At 51.8% G+C, this 14,367-nt stretch overlaps 1 protein-coding gene across 1 annotated transcript in view; it reads left to right on the top strand.

The window, feature by feature from the left end:
* The window catches only part of TTLL9 (tubulin tyrosine ligase like 9), a 46,589-nt gene that overhangs the window by 13,416 nt on the left and 18,806 nt on the right, over positions 1-14,367 (top strand). The window contains exons 4-6 of the mRNA XM_075527848.1: positions 223-334; positions 1,078-1,263; positions 13,956-14,024. Of these exons, the coding sequence (XP_075383963.1) occupies positions 223-334; positions 1,078-1,263; positions 13,956-14,024 (367 nt within the window). The remainder of the gene's footprint in view (positions 1-222; positions 335-1,077; positions 1,264-13,955; positions 14,025-14,367) is intronic.

Below are 14,367 nucleotides of genomic sequence, written 5' to 3'. Positions count from 1 at the left end.
GAAGCTAGAAAGGCAGGCAGAGACACCAGACTCTCGGGGTCCTTTGGGACAAAAGAGGGGGCCTGTCAGAGACACCAGACTCTCGGGGTCCTTTGGGACAAAAGAGGGGGCCTGTGAATCAGGCAGGGATGCACAGGGGACTCTGTTATGCAAAGGTCCCCTGAAGACTTCAGGGAATAACTTTTGTATCCTGCCCCCCACCCCCATCCCACCTACCTGAAGTGAAGGGGAGTGGGATTTCTACTGGTGTGATGTGAGCTGGCTCCGGGAGAACTTTGACCACACCTACATGGATGAGCACGTGCGAATCAGTCACTTCCGAAACCACTATGAGGTGAGCCGGGCAGGCCGGAGGGCACTGGGTCAGCCAGCCCTTGCCGCTGATGGGCAGTGAGCAGGAGCTAGCCTTGGGGGGGGGGGGTACTAGAATGGGAGTCCTTGGGTAGTGTAAATGTACCTGGCCGCTAACCGAACGGTTAAAGGCCCATTGTGCCTAGGAAGAAAGGCTGGCAGTCAACTAGCCCCCATACCCTCAGGAGCGCAATTCTACCACAGGGACACAGATGGGCCACCATGTTTTGGAGTGGACTCAATGGTGGCTGTTTGTGGTTTTGTGGCAGGATAAAAAAGGAACGTGTCAGAGCGAGGTGAAAAGTGGGGGTGTACAGACTAGATCATTGAGCTGGGGTCTAAGACCTGGGAGGCAGACTTGCTTGGGGTTCGTGTGTGAAGTCCCTGGCTGGTGGATATTTCACACCTGAGATGCAAGGGGCAGGTTGGTTTGAGGTGCCAGGACCAAAGTGGCAGGGTCCTTGGGAGATGGTGGGTGACTTCAGAGCAGAGACAAGTTGGGAAGTTTGGGTTCTAGCGATAGGAGAGAGGCGGGGTGCTATAAGAGGCTGGTGTCACTTAGTGGTTAACCTGGACAGTGAGGGTCGGTATTGGAGAGCTGGCTGTCCCTCAACATTACTATTCCAACGGTGGTCATTTTGGGGGCCACAGAATGGTGGTGGGGATTGGGAGGCAAAGCAGGGTGGTGAGCACCAGCACCCATGGCCTGCTCACCCTGCGGTCCAGCTGACCCGCAAGAACTACATGGTGAAGAACTTGAAGCGGTTCCGGAAACAGCTGGAGCGTGAGGCTGGGAAGCTGGAGGCAGCCAAATGCGACTTCTTCCCCAAAACCTTCGAGATGCCATGCGAATACCACCTGTTTGTGGAGGAGTTCCGCAAAAACCCTGGCATCACCTGGATCATGAAACCCGTGAGTGCCTGGGTCTAGGGACAGGAGGATGTGGGGTGGATAGAGGAGTCCTGGGGCAGGAGCACCACTCTGAGGCCCATCTCTGGACATGACTGTGCCTGGGCATTTAGCCTTCAATGCCCCGCCCCCTTCGGTGCCCTTCCCTCTCCCCTCTCTCCTCTGCAGTGCATGGACTCATAGCAAGCCTACAGGGCAGAGAACTGCCCCAGTGGGTTTCCAGGTCTGTAAATCTTTACCAGAGAAGAAAGGCTCATCTTTTTTTCAGGCAGAGCTGATGGGTTAGAACCGCTGACCTTGAAGCCAGCAGTCAGATGCCACCAGGGCTCCTTGTTTAAGAGCCAGAAGTCTGGATTCCGGGCTGCAGCTCTAGAGGAAAGGCTTTCTCTCTCTGTTGGCCGGAGGGGAAAGTCCTTGTCTCCTTTCACATTCTCTGGGCCTAACGCTCCTTGGCGATCTTCTTTTATATCTGGACATCAGACAGTCCCTGAGTCTAGCAGGTTATCAGCGCAGGAACCCAAGGTCCAAAGGATGTGCTTTCCTGCAGGCCCATCTTTCTTGGCGGTAGTCTGGTCCCTCTCTTTCCCTCCATCTCTCGTAAGATACCAGGTGACTCAAGCAGAGGTGAGACTTGAGTAAGGGTGGGGCTTCAGCCATACTCTCCTTTTTTGTTGTTTTTGTTTTTTTAGCCAACTTCTCTTGATAAGGTTGTAACTCAAGATAACAGCCTTCCCTAATCCTGCCTCTTTGACATACATAGTCTAGGATTTACAGTACAGACACACACACACACACAATGGGAAGAATACAGTTATTGCACCAAAAAGGAATGGTCTGAAGTTGAACTGTTTCAAGGAGTAGAATGTGATGAGGAACCAGCAGTCTTGAAGGTAGACTTTTCTAGTTGAACTGAGGGCATGAGCAAGAAACAAGGCTCCAGGAATTGGTGGAGTACCAATGGAGACGTTTCCTCAAACAGATACAGCACGGAAGAGCTCACTCCCCTAGGTCAAGATAGTTAAAAACAGCTACCTGGCCAATGGACCGGAAGAGCTCCATCTTTCTGCCCTGTGATAGTTAAGGTTTATTGTGCCAACATGGCCAATGAACACATGTGGGATTAATTGAAGAGCAGAGAGATAAATGGCTCTGCAAGCCTTGCCTTTCTGTCTCTTGCTCTTTGATGATCAGACTGGTGTGCAGCTGCCTTAGTTTGTTCTGTGCCTCAATTTCTAAGCTACCCTACCTGTGGGACACCTAACCCATGGACTGTGTCACTGTAGTTTGAGGCTACTTCAAGACCTGCTTCACCACACTACTGGAGAATACATTGCTTGAGCGGGGGAATGTTGGTGACCTGCCTTGCTGTTTGCTGCCTGTGGCCAGATATTCTGAATTGTTCTACAGAGGACTACCTGGCGGCCCTCAAGACTTGATGGACTGGCAGTGTATTAACTGTCTCACAGAAATGAGTTGCACTGAGCCATTTGTACTGCTTAATAGATTAATTAACTGATTATTTCTTATGTTATGTATATATATATATATAAATATATTTAAGATCATTAGTGTCCTGGCTTTGTTTCTTTAGCCAACCCTCTGTAACATATGCCCATTCCAAAGAAAGGTGACCCAACAGAATACGGAAATTATCTGTCATCAGTTTCACACATAGGTGAAATTTGGTTGGAGATCATTTTTAAATGGTCGCAGCAGTACATCACCAAGGACCTGCCAGGAATTCAAGCTAGATTCAGAAGAGGTCATGGGATAAGGACGATCACTGCTGGTGTCAGACAGATCTTGGCTGAAAGCAGGGAATACCAGGAAGATGTCACCTGCAGCTTATTGACTATTCGAAGGTACTTGTATGGATCTTAACAAATTATGGATAACATTGTGACAAAGGGAGATGCCAGAAACTTAATTATGCTCATGTGGAACCTGTACATAGACCAAGTGACAGCCATTCAAACAGACCAAGGGATACTCTGTGGATTAAAATCAGGAAAGATCTGTGCTTGGGCTGTATCCTTTCACTAGCCTTGTTCAGTCCGAATGATGGGCAAAGGGTCTGAGAAGCTGGAAGGAAAATGAAGGATCGGAGGAAGACTGTGAACAACTTCCAATACGCAGATGACACAGCTTGACTTGCTGAAAACAAAGAAGACTTGAAGCACTTATTGATGATCAGAGATTGTAGCCTTCCGCATGAGTTATATCTCAACATCAAGCAAACACCATTTGGGGAGTAGCGACGGGGGTCGTAAAACCTCATGAACAGCCATCTAAGGTGCAACCATCGGTCTAGGGATGAAAATCAAAAGACACGTGGAAACACCTAGTCCAGTGGGCGAATGCAACGCCAGCCGGTACCACCCGAGACCAGAAGAACTCGATGGTGCCCGGCTACCACCACCACCTCCTCTGACAAGGGGCACAGTAGAAGGCCCTGGATAGAGTGGGGGAAAAGATGGGGCCGATTCAAAATCAACGCAGACCAGGCTTACTGGTCAGGTCGAGACTGATGGGCCCCCAGACTATGGCCCTTGCCCTTCAGATCTGGAACTGAACCACCTCTACAATAGAATAATCAGCCTTGCACAATCGGAAGGGTGGACTGACCCAAGGAAAAAGGCAGAGGGTTAGGGAAGAAGGAGCAACGGAAGCAGAAAGCCCAGGGAGAGAGTGGGGTGAGCGGTGCTACCCCACGGAGAGAATTGCAATGATGGGTTGAATCAGAATGTGTCTTAATTGTGCAGCATCAAGTGATTAGCTGCACTGAAAACCTTCACCTAACTCACAATACAAAGCCAAATGAAAGAAAATAAAAAATCCTCACAACTGAACCAATAAACACCATGATAAATATGGAGGTTGCCAAGGATTTCAAACCCACACCCAAACGTACTGTCTAAGTCGATTCCGACTCATCGTCACCCTGCAGAACAGCACAGCACTTCCTCCTTGGGTTTCCAGGACTGTAACTCTCTTTAAGAGCAGAGAGACTCATCCTTCTCCCGAGGAGTGGCTGGTGGTTTCAATCTGCCGACCTTGTGCTTCACAGCCCAGTGCATCACCCACGACATCACCAAGGGTCCCTGATGGAAGCAAAAGGCCTCTTCAAAAGCCAAGACGGCACTTTGAGAACTAAGGTGCGCCGGTATTTTCAATCGCCTTCCTTCAGTGCATTTGCAAGTTGGATAGTGAATAAAGCAGACTGGGGAATATTTGGACATGTTACCCGGAGAGGCCAGTCCCTGGAAAAGGACACTGTGCTTGGTAGAGGTCAGTGAAAAAGAGAGGCCCCTCTGCGGGATGGATTGACAAAGTAGCTGTAACCATGGGTTCAGACGTAGCAACACGTGTAAGGACGACTCAGGACTGGCCGGTGTTTCCTTCTGTTGTGTGTACAGTCACCTGGCTGGAGCAGACTTGAGGGTACTAACAACCACCTCAGGAGATGCAAGGTGATGACACAGGCCACAGTCACACCATCCTGGGATCATGGCCTCGTCGAGTTTACAACACCTACTTTGAGGGGGCATATGATTCAATCCAAGATACTATGTAGATTGATTTCTGGCCATTACCCAAATCCTTATAAGGGCACTCAACTCACTCACTTGCCTACTTGCTGCCATCGGGTCAGTGCCGGCTCATAAGACTTGGTAGAACTGTCCCTGTGAGTTTCCCAGATTAACTCTCTATGGGAGGAGAAAGCCGGGTCTTTCTCCTGAAGAGCGAAGAGTGGTTTTGAACTGTTGACATTGCAGGCTGCAGCCTGCAATCATTACACCACCAGAGCGCCCTCTAAGGCCTTGGGGTGGGGGGTGGGGGCACATTACCACTCCTCTTTTAGAGATGTGGAGACTAAGTCTTATTTATTCCAGCATCCCACCGAAATTTACTAAGCACTTGCCAGGCACTGGGAGAAAGCTCTTAGCAAGTCAGGTGTCTGGTCTCTGCCTTCCTTGAGGGCATGTGTGAGTGACTCTATGGGGAATGGGGTGGCCGAGGGAGCAGCCAGAGGCCCTCTGAAGAAGGGAGACACTGAGCTTGGAGGGCCTTATCCCTGAGGCAAGTACTAAGCTGTGTGTCCTCATGCAAATTGCTCAACTTCTCTGTGCCCAGTCTCCCCATCTGCAACGTGAGACCAGCTCAGAGAGCCCGTGTAATCCAGCGAGCTAACAACTAACGCACATCGTTAAGGTCCCATTAAATGAGTGTTGTCACGTTCTAAGGAGTCGTGAGCTGTAACTTAAAGGACCCCTTAGGAGGCAGCCTAGAGAAGGGGTGAAGGTAGGAACAAACATCCCAGGCAATGGGAACAGCATGTTCGAAGGCCTTGCACCTGGAGGTAGCCCCGTGGGAATCAAGAAATAGACTGGAAGCCAAGAGTGGCAGGTCCTCTCCCAGGTGCTCAGCCTGTCCTCCCTGCCAGCCAGGCACCTCTGGCCCCAAAGCAGAGTGTTTCCGACAGCATCAAGGAAGGCCCTGCTCTGGTCTCCTGGCTTGGCAGTGTACCCTGCCCTAGGAAGGGAAGGGAGTGTGTGTGGAGTGGGGCGTGCGGGGGGGTGGGGGAGCAGCCCTTCCTTGTGGGGCTACAGACCAGGAGAACAAGCTGCAATGTGGGACTGAGTCCGTCTGATAGCGTTGCTAAAGACCTAGTTAATGCAGATTGAGCGCGGGGCTTTTGGGGGGACTGGTGCTCTCAGATCTCTGGAGGCTCCCAACGGGCTGAGGCAGGATTTGAACCCAGGCCACCTAAATCCTTTCCCTGCCCACCTTCCGCCCCTTCCCCACTGCCTCTCTGGGGGCTGGTGGAGGGCTGAGTTCCTGGAAGCTGTGGAGAGGAGGCCTGAGCCTGTAGCAGTAGGAGTTAGAGGAACACTGCCCCCCTCCTTTCCACCCCTCAGGGAATGGGTTCCAGCTCCAGCATTATCCTTTCAGACGAATGGTAATTTGTGCTAATTGGGAACCAGCACTTGCACATTAAGTTGATTTCTTTCCCAGCCCACAGCCTTTGTTAGCAGCAGACACGACAGCTGTGATTAGGAGGAGGGATCTTGGCAGTGTGTGTTTGTGTGTGTGTGTGTGTGTTCCGTGTGTGTGTGTGTGTGTGTGTGTGTGTGTGTGTTCGGGTGTGAAGTGTGAAGAGTGGGCACGATACAAGCTGTGGGGTGGCCGGGTCCCCTCTCCCGTCTGTCTGTCTCCTTCCTCCTCTGTCACATTTGAGTTCTTGAGCCTTGCCAGATCGCGGAAGAGTTCAGCAGAGCTCTGCAAGCAAAGGGCGGGGCACTGAGATGCTCAGTAACTGACCCTTGTCATCCTCCTACCTGAGGCCAGGGAGCCCCTTCTCTGTGCTCTGTTCTTGGGACGCACAAAGAGCCAAGGAGCTGAGGAAGGAGCCCCACAAACAGCTGCCTCCTGTAAACCAAACTCACTGTCCATGAGTCCAGCCTGACTCCCAGCGACCCTGCAGGACAGGTAGAACTGCCCCCATGGGTCTCCGAGCCAGTGAGTCTGTACTGGAGTAGAAAGCCCCGTCTTTCTCTTGGGTGGTTTCAAACTGCTAACCTTGCAGTTGGCAGCCCAACTCGACACCACTAGGTCACCAGGGCTCCTTCCATCACAGCAAGAACCCGGGAAAAGATCCTGAGGTGAGTTGTAAACCAGAAGCCGAACAGGTCTGCTGATGGCTTTCTTAAGACCTAAGAAGAGTTACATTCAGCTCGGATTGGCGCCACTCCTTTAAAGGGCTGCCTTTTTTGTCTGCTTGCTCTAAACTAGCTCATGTGTCACAAAAAATTGAAGCCAGTTTCGATTTTACTCTTCCTCTTTCGATAACCACTCAGACGAGACAGGTACTTGATCCTGATGGGGAAGGAATCCGATGGGTTTTTACAACTGTGCCTGAATTATGTTCTTGTGGAACTGTCTGGTGGAGCGGGGGGTCTGGGGGAGGGCTCAAGTTGACAAGGACAACTCAGAAGGTTCAATCAGTAGGAACCTCCAGGGGCCGAGGAGCTAGGTCAGTAGTCGGGGAGCAAGTCAGAAAAGGAGAGCAGGGATGGCTGCACCCCATGAGGAAGTCCATGTCACATTGCTAAATTGGTGTCCACTGTGCCGTGTGTAAGGAGTCCTGGTGGCAGGGGGCTAAGGGTTAAGCCATTGCACACAAGGCTGGTGATTCAAACCCACCCGCCATGCTCGGGGAGGAAGATGAGGCTGTCTGCCCCTGTGAAGATGTATGGTCTCGGAAGCCCTACAGAGCACATCCACTCTGTCCTAGAGGGTCACTTAGAGTCAGAATCGACTCCAGGCAGTGTGAGTAGGAGTTACTGTGTATAGTCCCGACAGCAACCATAAAATCAATGATACTTGAAACCAAACAAGCAGATGTTGGTGTGCCCACGAGTCCCCCGGGCTCTGTTGACAGAGAGTCTAACCAGGCAGTTCTGGGTGGCGCCTGAGAGCCCGACCCCCTCCTGAGTGATGCTCATGCTATTGGCGTGTGGACCAACTGTGTAGGGCCTGTAGGACAGGGAGTTCTCACACGCACCCAGGCCTCAGAATCTCCTGGAGGGCTCGTTGAAGCCGTTTGCTGGGCCTGACCGCCTCAGACCTCCAGGTCTGGGTGAGGCCTGAGGATGAGTTTTCTCCTCTGTTCCCAGGTTACAAGGATGCTGCTGGCCTGGGTACCATGCTTTGAGAAGCACTGGGCACAGAGGCCCTGGAGCCCTACTGGCTATGCTATGCAGGAGAAAGATAAGTCCGTCTCTTCCTGTAGAGATGGACAGTCTTGGAAACTCAGAGGGCCAGTTATGCCCTGCCCTGTAGGTCACCGTGAGTCAGAATGGACTCAGTGACAGTAGATCTGGTTTTCTGGGTTTGGGGCTAGTGCAGTGTTTCCTAAAGTGGGTGATACCACCCCCTGGGGTACTGGAACACTCGGGGGCGGGGGTGGTGGCTGCAAAGCAGATACCCACACTTTATTCTGAATTAGACAAAAGGTTTGAATTGCCAGGGGAACAATGAATCTTTTTGGTTTTTGTTTTCTGAAAAGGGGACAGTAGCCAGCTAAGTTTGGGGACCTCTGGGCATTAGCTCTAAGATCCCATTGGATTCCTTGGAGGTGGAGGAAGTGTAAAAACCAGAGTCTGACCCTGAATTCTGGGAAGTGTCCATAAATCCCTCACTCATCACAACAAGGCCTGCCTGCATACCCACCGGTCCTCATTCACCCACTGGTCCTCATTCGTCAACACGTAGGAGTTTGTTGCCCTGGCTGACCTGGTCACGTGGACTGGCCTTGCCCTCTCAGCTGTCCTTTGTCTGGTTTCCTGGGAGCTGTCGCCGTCCAAGTCAGCCGTGGCTGGGCAGCCTAGGGAGGGGCCCCATAACCCCCTCCACATGGCCCTGTGGTGACCACCTCCTTCCAAACTGCCTGAGACCCAGCCTCCCCTCAGAGCTTTGCTGTTGCTCTCCGGGGAGATGAGAGCAGCAACTTGGGCTTGGCATTCGAAACATTCCGTCTCTTGTAAAAATTGCATCAATTCAAACTTTTTTTCTCTCTACCCCCATCAAAGCATTCTCTCTTCCCACCAGCTCAGGCCAAAAAGTGGGCAGAACACACATCATCAGGGCCACTCTTACCAACCAGCCTCCCTCTGTCCACCGTGCCTGCATGTCCAGCATAGCTGGCCTGACACGTCACTTGAGGATGTGAGTGCCCTTGGTACCCTCTGGGCTGGTTTCTGTTGGAACCTCTGTTCAAACTGCAAGACAGGCAAAGCTGCTCTATTGTTGCTGCACATGTGTGTGTGTATAAACCATTTCACCATTCAACCATTGCCAAGTGTGCAGTTCCGTGACATTAAGTGCATTCAGCCTGTTGTGCAATCATTCCCCATCATCACTAAGTTTCCCATCATCACTTGTTTGCCCCACCCAGCGTTTTCCATTGAATGGAAACCATCTGGGTCAGCCTGGGTTCTCTGTGAAGCTTCTAGTTGTAGAAGTGGATCAGTCCATTCTGGGTACAAGTCTGCGGGTCAGATGTTATGCGGGATGCTTTGCCTGACTCATGTAGCCTTGGGGGGCTGATGAATTCAGGATAAGCAGCAAGAACACCACAGTCTGGGTGGGGGTTGAGTCCACGGTCATCAGGTTAGGTGGCAGGCTGTCGATGGCTCCAAGAATCGGCAGGCAATATGGCAAGCCATTGATTGGCTCAAGTCCAAAGAACTGAAGGTTGATGAACCTGACACAGAATATAGACTCAGGAGAAAGCAAGCAAGCTTCTCACAGCGTCTCTTCATAAATGGGCAAGCCCCTGCCCCTCACCCCCAGACCTCCTTCCAACTACATCCCATCTGTCACTTCAGTAAGGGGGTGATACTCCGGGGATGTCTAGGTCTCAACTGCCAAACCACTGAGACCCCTGGCTCAACCAAGTTGATCCAAATCCCACTCTCTAAGGATTGAGATGCTTTCGAGGCAAACAGCAGAAAGCCTAGCTAACAAGAGCTTCCACCAGAAACAGGTCCTGAACAGTTCTTCTGCCTTGGGTCTCTGGCATCTGGAAACATCTCTGGACCTCGTCAAAGAATGTTTGAAAGGCATACAATAAAGTACCTTTGATTATCAACCAGTTATATTGGAAAACCGTTATCTGCCTGTGTTAGGCTGGGCCCTCTGAGAAACACATGCCAAGACAGAAGTAAACATGCTGGCATTTTACAGGGAGGCAGCAGGGTGAGGCTGGAAGAGCTACCAAACCTCACAGCAAATCTGAGCTCATGGGGAGAGATGGAAAGGGGTGGCGAGGGCCATCTCGGGCCACTCTGCAACCTAGGTGAAGTTCAGCAGAGCCAGGGAGGCTTCACGTCGACGTGAGCTGCAGAAGAGTCCTTCAAAACCTTGCCATGCCCTTCACTGGCTGCAAGCAGTGCATGCTGGTAAACCCAACCTTGGGGTTCAGGGCAAACCCAACCCTGGCCAGTGAAGGCGGGTACGCCCAACCTTGGATTTCAGAGCAAAGCAACTGGGCTCTCAGCCATTTATGTTCCTGTAGACAGAGGCATCTACACTAGGCAAACAACACTGCCTTGGGGAAGTCTGCTTAAAAAAAAAAAAAAAAAGACCTGTCTAAAGTTATTTAAAAAAAAAAGCCAAAATAGCACTGTGATAATTAAGGTCTGCCTGACCCAAGCCATGGTCTTATATGCAGAGACCGGACCCTGAAAAGGTAGCCAGAAGAATGGAGGTCTTCAAATGGTGGTGTTGGTCGAGAACATTGACCATCTGCAACCGGGGCGTGTAGTGTACATGCAAAGATGGCGAGACTGCTGATCGCCTACTTTGGACAAGTCATCAGAAGGGGTCAATTGCTAGGAAAGGACACCCTGGTTCATAAAGTAGCAGGTCAGCAAGAAGAGAGAGAGGAATGCCCAAAGAGATGGGCTGACCCAAGAGGCTTACAAGGGACCCAAGCACAGCAGGAATTGTGAGGATGGTCTGGGGCCCCGACAACCCGTTGCACCTGTAGACGGGCAAGGGCGCCAGGAGCTGGAGCCAAACGGACAACTAGCAACCCACAACGGGGTGATGGGCAAGGTGCCATCTCATGGGCACCACAGAAAACAATGTAAAGTGTGTTGGCCTGTAGCAATGCGGAGGCTTCTCATCAGCTAATACAGAGTGTCTAACTGCAGCTCCCACTCCACCCCATGACTGGGAGCCCATTGTGCAGTGGTCGGCCTGTACAGTCTTACCTGACAGATCTGTCCACTGTTCCAAGGCCTCCCATGGACCAGAGAGATGGAGAAAAGACAACTCAGGGGGACCCAGGGTGTGGCTGCAGGTCATTAAAGGGCTGTTCTGGGGTACAGGACTCAGATTTGTTCTAGAAGGTTCTAGAAGGCAGAGCTGGCAAAGATTAGCTCAACCCAGGCAAGGCTGTGCAAGCTCCGTGGGGGTCACTTTTCTAGCACAATGCGCAGCATAGAATAAACTCAATGACCAGCCAATGTCAAATCAGAGGCCCTATAGGACAGGGTAGAACTGTCTCCTGTGAGTTTCCAAGACCGTATCTCTTTCTCTCTCTCCCTTGGAGCTGCTGGGGGTTTCTAGCTGCTGACTTTGCAGCCCAAAGAGTGACCATGATCCTACCAGGGCTCCTCAGCAGCACAGCATGGGCACCTATTTACCTTCTGGAGCGCCACTTAACAGAGCTCTCCTGCCCTGAAAAAGGCTGCGGTGGGGGAGGAGGCAGTGAGCTCCTTGGCACTGTGCGTGTGCAAAGTCTGGCAGGTGACCGTTTGTAGGAGGCAGCAATGGCTTTGGCGAGAACCACACTTGTATGACATGAAAGAACCACCCAGCTCCAAGACCCTGTGCAAAGCTACGAATCATCCATGCTGGGGTTTAGCAAAGCCAGGCTGATCGTAGTATTAGCTGAAGCCAAGCCTAATTAGGAAGGAAAATTGATTTCCAACAAAAGCATGGAGTGATAGAGTCCCAGGACTGTTACGAATGGTTTTTTAATCGTCTTTTGTATTATTCATGCAATCACATGTCTTTGTGAGCTAAGTCAGTCTCTAATTTCCTCCTCTGTCTTCTCCCCGGCCCAGTACGATAAGCACCTTCTCTGTTAGAGGACCTTTCCTGGGCACCGGGTGATGACTAGGTCTTGGCCTACAGCCCAGACTTTTCACGGTCTAGTAAAAGCCAATCCTAACGCAGCCTTGAGCAGGTGGTGATGGGAACTCAGAGGAGGGACCCCCACCCCTCCTCAGCACTGGGGAGGATTCTCAGGAGACCATCCCAGGAAAGGCAGGGTCCTGCAGGGTAAGGATGAGGTTTCTTGACTAAAGGTGGAGAGTGGAAGATCAAAGACCAGCAGGCGCATACTTGTGCAAGGACGTACAACAAATAGCCTCTCGGCAGCATTGTTTGTGCTTGCAAACATTTGCAAGCAGCCTGAATGCTATCAGGAGGGGATGGCATAAAGAAATCATGATGGAGCCTGCTGTGGAATACTACACAGCCACGAAAAATATAACACTGCACTTTATGTGCTCATGGGGGGGTGCCTCTGGAGAATGTTGTCTGGTGGGGAAAAAAGCAAGAGGCAGAACCATGCTGTGCTATCCACCTGGATACAACAGAGAAAAGAACCTGTGCATTTGCTTCTAGGTGTCTAAGAAGCCCCAGTGGTGCAGTGGGTTAAGCACCAGGCTGCTAACCACAAAGTCAGTGGTTGAAAGCTACCAGCCAATTCCCAGGAGAAAGATGAGGCTGTCTGCTCCAGTCAAGATTCACAGTCTGGGAAACCCTAAGGAGCAATGCTCCTCAGTCCTATAGGGTTGCTATACATATCTCTTGACTCACAGCAGGGGGTCTTATACAACTGGGTCATTCCCAACAGGGAACTTCCACAGTGCTGCCCTATGGGTGGGGGGTGGGGGGTTGTCAGGGAACTAGGAGGCTGGGAACAGGGCTGGGAAGCTTTGGCTGGCTCCCCCTTTGCATTTGAGTCACTTGAATGCATTCCTTATTTAAAAGAATAACAACGTTGTTCCATAGACAGGGCTAGCTCATAGAAGCAGGTAACCACAGAGGTATTTTGGTTGATATGGAATTGGGACCAGGAGGCCTGGAGTCACCAGCTCAGTCACTCAATAGCTTGTGTGGACAAGCAAGTGGCAATTCCCCTGAGCCTCAGTTTCCTTATCTGTGAACCAAGGGTCATGGCTTTTACCTGGCCATTGGTACGAACCAACTCAGGTCAGGATCTGGGCGCTTAGGAGGCCACTCCCATGTGATCCCTGCTTTCCTGTCAGTCCTGGGGGATGAGAAGTCAGAACCCAGGATGGTATTAAACTCCATTAGTAGACAAGTAAGCTCATCAGAGTCTTCAGCATATTCTATGTCATTGTGAATGGTCTGGCCATGGCTTTCCCTTGTTTTATTCTCCCTCTGCCCCCACCAATAACCAGCCCCCACTCTCTTTCCCCAAGAGGCACCTTCTCTGGGGATTGCCACATGGCCTTGTCCAGGCAGACCAGAGGTTAGTGTGTGGGTGGGTGGCAGGGTGTTCCACAGGTCTGTTACTGAGATGCAATCTCGCTCCAGCTCTTTTTGCCTTGGATACCCTATTTTCAGGACCTGTTCCTGCTGTTTCCTGTAGTTGCTTCTGACACTGTCTTTTACTCAGCCACATCCCTGAGGATGGGCCCCAGCTGTCCCTAGCACTCGCCCCAGAATACAGCCCTGCAGGGGCTCTGTGGGGAAGTGGAAAGCCTTGGCTTTCTCCCGTGCAGCTGTTGGTTTCAAAGTGCTGACCTTGGGGCAGTTGCCCAACTCGTAACCACTCAACTAATTGTTGCCATTCTGATGGGTGCCATGGATCATCATCTGTCTATTTGGAAGTCTTGCATCCATTGACATCTGCCCATCCCCACAGCCTTCCTGGGCAGAGACTGGATTGCTGGCCCTGTTGAGAAGGTAGAGGGGAGGATGAGACCTAACAGAGATGGGAAGACTGGTCATCTCTGCCCACTCCGGGCTGGGCGAGGCCATTCCTCTGGGGACGGCTGGAGGCCCAAGGGGCTGGTGGAGAAGGAGACATGCAGGTGACATGGGCACACAGCACCGAGAGCTGCCTTTTTGCACCCCTCCTCCCCCAGGTGGCTCGGTCCCAGGGGAAAGGCATCTTCCTTTTCCGGAAGCTGAAGGACATCATGGACTGGAGGAAGGTGAGTGGGCAGGAGGGGCCCCACTCTCCCCTGGTGGCTCTGAGGGCTGATGGAGAAGGTCTGCCTACCCAGGGAAACCAGCATCTCCACAGCCAGACTGCCTTGGCTACTGATAGCTGTGTGACCCTGGGCGTGGTCCTTCATCCCCCCCTTCCCCCCCCCAGCCAAGAAATGGAAGACAGTGAGTCGCTAACATAACACATCAACCCTGGGGTACTTACTAAATGCTCCCAGTCCTTGCGACAGGCCACCTGGATGAGGAGTGTGAGGGGAAGGGGGAGGGGCTGGAGGGGAGGGGACTTTAGCTGTCTTCCTGGAGGTCCTAGACTGAGCCTCGGAGGCA

The sequence above is a fragment of the Tenrec ecaudatus genome, chromosome 12, assembly GCF_050624435.1.
Source record: "Tenrec ecaudatus isolate mTenEca1 chromosome 12, mTenEca1.hap1, whole genome shotgun sequence".
Classification (NCBI taxonomy): Eukaryota; Metazoa; Chordata; class Mammalia; order Afrosoricida; family Tenrecidae; genus Tenrec; species Tenrec ecaudatus.
Note: the sequence above shows the minus strand (reverse complement) of the source record. Positions and strands in the feature narration are given on the sequence as shown.